Here is a 6,906-nt window from a genome sequence, read left to right as displayed (position 1 = left end):
TGATGTCAGTGCAAATCAGTCAACTGATTTGAATATTGTAGGTTCATAAACTGCCTGTAAGGCTTGATTATATTAAAGCAAATTTATATGGAAATATTTAAACCTAAATTTTAATTTACAGCCATTATTAATATTAATTGACCAGTGAAATGTGTAATCTAATTAATTAATTCTTATAATATAAATAAGTTATTAGCAACAAAAATAAATTTTGGAGCAAAAGACACTGCTATCAGAAATGTCAATTTTCTCAAAGCTGATTGGTTTGCAAGTCATTTCACTCGGTGACCATATATGAAACGCCTTTCAGGCAGTATGCTCGGGCATTCTGTTTGAATGGGGAAACATTAATTTCTCCAAAACTACTTGCCAAGCTTACGATTACATTTACATATTGCAAATAACCAATAAAATTAAAAAACAACTGTCTCTTTAGTTTCATTTCTAAATGTTTGTATCACACAAAATCTGCAGAAATTCCCGTTTAGTCCGAGCCCCTCCCTCGGAGAGTTGTCGTTCTATATCGATCGCTTATTGGCTCCTGTAATAGAAGGCAGGCTTTATTCGCTATATGGCAATCGCTGATTGGCTCCTGTACAAGAAGGTGGTGCTTAAATTGCCATCATGACAGTTACACTTTTCCCCATTCAAAAGTATACAACTGACATGTCTTGTGTATTCTAGAGTCTTTGATTAAACATGCTCCAGAGCAGGTTAGGCGTGTAGCATACGTTACCATGGTGATGATGCACAATCAAAACAAACCCACATTTTTCCAAGATGTCCTCGCTGTAGTCTGTATTACGATGAAGTACTGGACCAGGTCCAATCCGTAGTGGACATTGTAACGCCCACTAGGTAATGCCCATGCTACTGTGATAGTTGGGGGAGGTGTAGACGATCGTCCATTACGTAATGGACCTGGGTAGGTTCTTTCTTAAACTGGAGCATATAGTCCAAGCTAGGGGCTTAGTAACTACTAGCTAGTTTGTAACTAAAGTCGTTCTTACTTCGGTTGCACCACGTTCTTAAGACAAACCATAGTTAGTAGGTCGTAAGCTCTCTGTAAAGTCATGCGTATAGCGCATTGAATGATGTAATATCCAATGAAAAGCAAGTAATTTAATTTAATTTAAACTGCTTTAAAATTCTGCAACTAATGTATATACAGTTAAAGTCAGAATTATTAACCCCCCTTTGAATTTTTTTTCTTTTCTAAATATTTCCCAAATGATGTTTACCACAGAGCAAGGAAATTTTCACAGTATGTCTGATAATATTTTTTCTTCTGGAGAAAGTGTTATTTGTTTTATTTCGGCTAGAATAAAAGCAGTTTTAAATTTTTTAAAATCCATTTAAGGTCAAAATTATTCGCACCTTTAAGCTATATATTTTTTTTCGATACAAATTCTCTCGTTTTTTTTAATTCTTCACTTTCGCCAATTGGTGAAGTTTTTTCCTCACCGCTGTTGCCACTGGCTTGCATGGTTCGGGATCGGTAGAGCTGCGCATCGATGGATTTGCTCTTCAGTGTTTGGACTCAGCAGTGATTATTAAACCACACTGAACTGAGCTGAACTGAACTGAACTTAAACACTACAAACTGAACTACACTGTTTCAATTTACTATGATCTTTTATGTGAAGCTGCTTTGACACAATCTACATTAGCCGCATTTCCACTATCGGGCCAGTGCAAGCCAGGGCTTTAATCGGGCCAGGCCGGGCCAATAGCCCGGGAGGTTGAGAAATGAGGCCGAAATCATGTCGCGTTTCCACTGTCGGGCTAGTTGCTCGCAGCGCGTCACGCAAACGCCGCCCCCAGAACGTCCCCCGAATCAAATGTCACACAATCCGTCACACAACCCGCCCACTTCAGCGGGAACAAAAAACTCAAATTATAACCACAAACACAACCTGGCATCACCACGAGAGCTGGAAGACGGAGAACACCGAAGCGATTGCTTTTTTTACTGTTTGTGGTCTGTTGGTGTAAGGCCAGACAGCGATCCCTGGATAAGGACATTAGAGTTCGGCGGCGTTTATTTTTTCTTCTTCTTAGTGAGTTGATCAAGCGCGATAGCAAAACAAATGTAAGGGAAGAAAGCATCTTGTCTCCTCTTTACCTGACAGGAAAACTCCGCCTTTGTACGTAACCCCGCCCCGAAGCCCCAGTTGGCCCTCCTTGGCCCAAGGTATTCGGCGGGCCGAAAAAGGCCGGACGCTGGCCCCAAGGAAGCCCCGCTTTGGCCCGATTACGCCCCGGAAGTGATAGTGGAAACGCGACTGGCCTTGGCTCGCCCTGGCTCGCTCGCTTTAGGCACGATAGTGGAAACGCGGCTATTGTAAAAGCGCTATACAAATAAAGGTGAATTGAATTGAAAATTCGGTCTTGTGATGGGGGGAGGCTGCCGTAAATAGTTGGAACGTAGCGTTACATTCAAACTAAGTTCAGTGGTGCAACACAAAAAATTTAGTAGTGTGTAACTTAGTGTCCCTTTAGGTCACAACTAGGCTACGTTTTAACTTGCGCACTGCTGGTGCAATTGGCCCCTGGTCCAGTACATCAATAAGCTGCAGACTGCAGCAAGGACTGTCTTCATTCTTGAGCCCGAAAATTCTGTCCGCTCAAACTAAATATGACCTTACCTCAGAAAAAAATCAAGGTTTGTTCAAGGGTTGGTCTTTTATTCCTCTCTCATAGGTGTTGAAGCTGTTGCTGGTTGCCTGGGACCGCCGGCTGATCTTCTCTGTGGGCACATCCAGCACCACAGGCGAGACGGACACGGTCATCTGGAACGAGGTGCATCACAAGACCGAATTTGGCTCCAACCTGACGGGCCACGGTTACCCTGACTCGGGTCACCTGGATAACGTCCTGGAGGAGCTGCGGGCGCAGGGCATCACTGAGGAGGAGTGTCTGAGGGACTGAAAACCCTGAAAAGTCCAATTACAAAGACTGAATGTTTCTTTCTGTGTTAGTGTTGCCAAATCTGAATTCAATTCCCAGCTCTTGTTTCTCAAATGACACTTTTGGAAATCAAGGACTCTAAAAGGTTTATAATTCATCATCCTCAGTTAATATTCTTTTTTTTTTTTTGTCAGTGATATTAGCCCTCCTATTGCTAAAGAAATCTGAGCCTGTCAGAAGTGGGCTGCGAGAGCTGTAATTAACAAACAATATTGCACTGTGCGCTATTGTGGAGGAGCCGTTCTCTCTTTGAAAAACTCGAAGGACCTGATAGAGTCCTCCCCACAAAAACCAGACTCGCTGCAGTGCAATTTTGTCGCAAGTGGGCCGCAGACACGGAACAGTGTCTGCTCAACCATTTAATGTATTGTAGTTCTGTGAAGGATACGCAAAACAAAGGTACATCTGTGCATGTAGTTGTATCATTGGGCGCAGAGACGTTTATGTCCTTGGTGTAACCGAGGCGGCTAACTTTGAAGCTCCAGTTGCAGTTTTAGATGCTGGAACGTGAATGTTTACTGCCCCATAGTGGCACTTGTTAACATATACATTCCAGTAACAACCATGGTATTTATTTGACCACATAGTTTTTTCAAAATGTTTGCAGTATTTACATTAACCACTTATATTTGTACTTATTTTATTGTATCTTACGTTATTTTATATCGTCGAAACGAGAAACCTGTATTGTCATCGATTTTTGGGATGGAAACCAGTCTCTGTTTAGGGACGTTCAACTCAACCTGTTTTGTTAATCAGTATTAAAAAAAACATACATCCAGCCAAGGTGATTCTGGCGGCCAACAGAGGAACAACGCACAAATTTAGTGAAAATAAACTTTTTTTTTTTTTGGTGATTGGATTTGCTGTCGGAGACAAAGGCCCTGTCCACGCGAACACGGGTATTTTTAAAACCAAACTTTTTCTACACATTTTTGCTGTTTGTCCACACAAAGTATTGGGTGAATGAATTCGAAACTTTCTGAAAACTCCAACCAAGATGAAGATTTTCCAAAACTGCTACAGTGTGGTCGAAGTTTTTTTTTTGCCTCATGACGGCATCATGCTGTTTTCTCTTTTCTGATTGACCAAGGTGGCTGGGTTCACACCAAATGCGGAAGATGCAAATGAGGCAAAATTCCACACATTTGCGGCAAACGCATTGCATATTTCATGTCGTTCGCCCTCAGGATGGTAATCCACCTCGGTTTTCACATTTGCATTGATTTTTCTGCAATTTACCTGTGTAAATGCTTGCTTCCCGATTTGTTGTGAACCCAGGATAAGTGTCATTATCGCCCCCTGTTGGTTTGGCATGTCCATAATATCCATCAAAGTGCGTATTTTGCGTTGTTGTTTGAACGGAGGTTTTTTTTTTTTTTTTTGGTGATTGGATTTGCTGTTGGAGACGAAGGACCTGTCTACACAAACACGGGTATTTTCTTAACCCCACTTTTTTTCTACACGGTTTTGCTGTTTGTCCACACGAAAAAGGAGTATTGGGTGAATGAATTCGAAACTTTCTGAAAACACCGACCAAGGTGAAGATTTTCCAAAACTCCAGCTACAGGGTGGTCGAAGTGTTTTTTTTTTTTTTTTGCCTCATAACAGTGTCCATGCTATTTTCTCCTTTCTGATTGGCCAAGGCAAATGTTTACACCAAACGTGGAAGATGCAAATGAGGCAAAATTTCTTGTGACAAATGCGTCGCATATTTCGTGTCGTTCACCCTTGGGACGGTAATCCACATCTTTTGTTATGTTTGCATTGATTTGTATGCAATTCGTACAAATACTTAATTCCTCGTTTGTTGTGAATTCAACATGAAAGTGTGATTATCACTCCCTGTTAGTGTGGCATGTCCATAACATGTATCACATTGCATTTTTGCATCGTTGGATAGAGTTTTTTTTTTAACGAAAGCGGGGAAAACTCCTATGGACGTGTGGACATGGCCTAAGAAGATACGAACAGAGCGAAATCTGCGTGATCGTGCTTTTAATATGATGTCATCAGTTTCGATTCTCCAAAATTGAAGTGGTCTGCCTTTAAAGTGGTTACTAACGTACCCTGTTGATGAATCCTGTGGACAAGCTCTCTCCGGTTGCCTTTCTGGTCGGTACGCGGTAGGTCTGTGATGGACCTGTTTACAAAGCTGTTGATGAAGCGTCTGCATGTATGTACATGCAAATGTGTAAGCTTACATTTATAGTTGATGTGCTGTATGTATGTGTTTTATGTACACAATTCTTTCCCCCCCTGCATCCAAAAGCATGTTGTGGAAGTAAATGAGTATTTCTTTTTCTTGTATCATTTTTTATAATATACTTTGAATTGGTTTAACTCTGTTTTTTTTCTTATAAGCTATTAGGGTTTTTTCCACTGTGAAGTTTTTAATTTTCTTTTATTGCACTTGTATGATTTGATTTATTGTCCAGCCAAGTTCCTCATGATAGTTGCTATGGAGACAACAGTGAAAATGGCATCGCTGCCAGGACGAAAACTGTGAAGACAGAGAACGGAGCTAGGAGAACTAATGTTGCTGTATAATATAAAATGTACAAAACAACTCTTGCATATTAAATAGCCGCTGGAATACTGAATAAATATTAAAGGTACTCAAAAGGAAATGCTGGTTTTGGGTTGTTTCTATTTCCATATAACATCTGGCTCCAGTTATTAGTTTGTTTATCTTTCCACTCACACATTCTCTGGCTTATGTATAGTTTTTGGTTCTGCCAATCAGACACGAAATATTTGCGTCTCTCAGCAGGGGGCGATGTTTCATTAAAGATTTTATAATGTAAATCAAGGCATTATCCACTACACACTCCTTGTAATGCAACATATTGTGGCATATGACAAATACAGTACCAACATATGTAGTTATTTAATAATAACAATGTATTGTATACTATGCTGTAAATATTAAAGTTGAATTAGATTTTTCAAAATATGCAAAAAAAAAAGTATGCATTGTTTGTCCGTGCTGGGCGTCAACAGCCATTTTACATTAACAGTCTTAAAATGTGCTAGTCAGAATCCATCTCTCTCTCTCTCTCTAAATTAAAATTTTAACACAACACAAAATGAACAGACCATCTGGTCCCCCCTAAGACCACGGCATTTCCTCTACAGGCAGATGATCTAGTCAGTTAATTAATGCTCTTTATGTTCAGTTACATAACCTTGGATCAGTATCAGGACTAATTCAAAGAACAGAGGGTTTGACATGAATCTAAGATCGATTTCTTTGCTGGCTACCTAGATTTGTAGCTTCATATCTAGCAACAATTAGCTAGCTAGCTACGTTATATATGTTAGACTGATGATAACTAGCTCGTTAAACTATAATGCATAGATAATTAAACATCAATTATTGATTAATGATAAATTTAGCTAGATAGTTGGATATAAATGTTAGATTGATTTAAGGATGATAGCTTGCAAGCTAAACATATAGCCTATATATACACAGCTAGCTCAGTTCCCTACTGAAAAAAAAAACTGCCTAAACCAGCCTAGACTGGTTGGCTGGTTTTAGCTGGTCAACCAGGCTGGTTTTAAAGGGGTTTTGGTTTCCAGCCATTTCCAGCCTGGTCTTAGCTGGTCAGGCTGGGAGATGACCAGCTAAACCCAGCCTGGAAGTGGCCAAAACCCCTCTAAAACCAGGCTAGTCAACCAGCTTAGGCTGGTTTAAGCAGTTTTTTTTCAGTAGGGTTTAATTACAGAGCTAGACAGAGTTATGGTTATCTATCTTTATAGATAGATAGATAGATAGATAGAATTGTATTTAGTGCTAGATAGCAAGATACTAACTAAGATATACTTGTATTTAGAGTAGACAGCAACACTAATTAGCAAGAAAGATACACTTGGATTTAGAGGGCTATACATTAACTAGCAAGATAGATATACTTGTATTTAGAGTGCTAG

The 6,906-nt window shown here is 40.0% G+C and overlaps 1 protein-coding gene across 1 annotated transcript in view; it reads left to right on the top strand.

Annotated features, from left to right (window-relative positions):
• The window catches only part of dtx4a (deltex 4, E3 ubiquitin ligase a), a 40,943-nt gene extending 35,351 nt beyond the window's left edge, over positions 1-5,592 (top strand). The window contains exon 9 of the mRNA XM_056461138.1: positions 2,704-5,592. Within this exon, the coding sequence (XP_056317113.1) occupies positions 2,704-2,931 (228 nt within the window). The 3' untranslated portion in view covers positions 2,932-5,592. The remainder of the gene's footprint in view (positions 1-2,703) is intronic.
• The last annotated feature ends 1,314 nt before the right edge of the window (positions 5,593-6,906 follow it).

The sequence above is a fragment of the Danio aesculapii genome, chromosome 7 (genome assembly GCF_903798145.1).
Source record: "Danio aesculapii chromosome 7, fDanAes4.1, whole genome shotgun sequence".
Taxonomy (NCBI): domain Eukaryota; kingdom Metazoa; phylum Chordata; class Actinopteri; order Cypriniformes; family Danionidae; genus Danio; species Danio aesculapii.
Note: the sequence above shows the minus strand (reverse complement) of the source record. Positions and strands in the feature narration are given on the sequence as shown.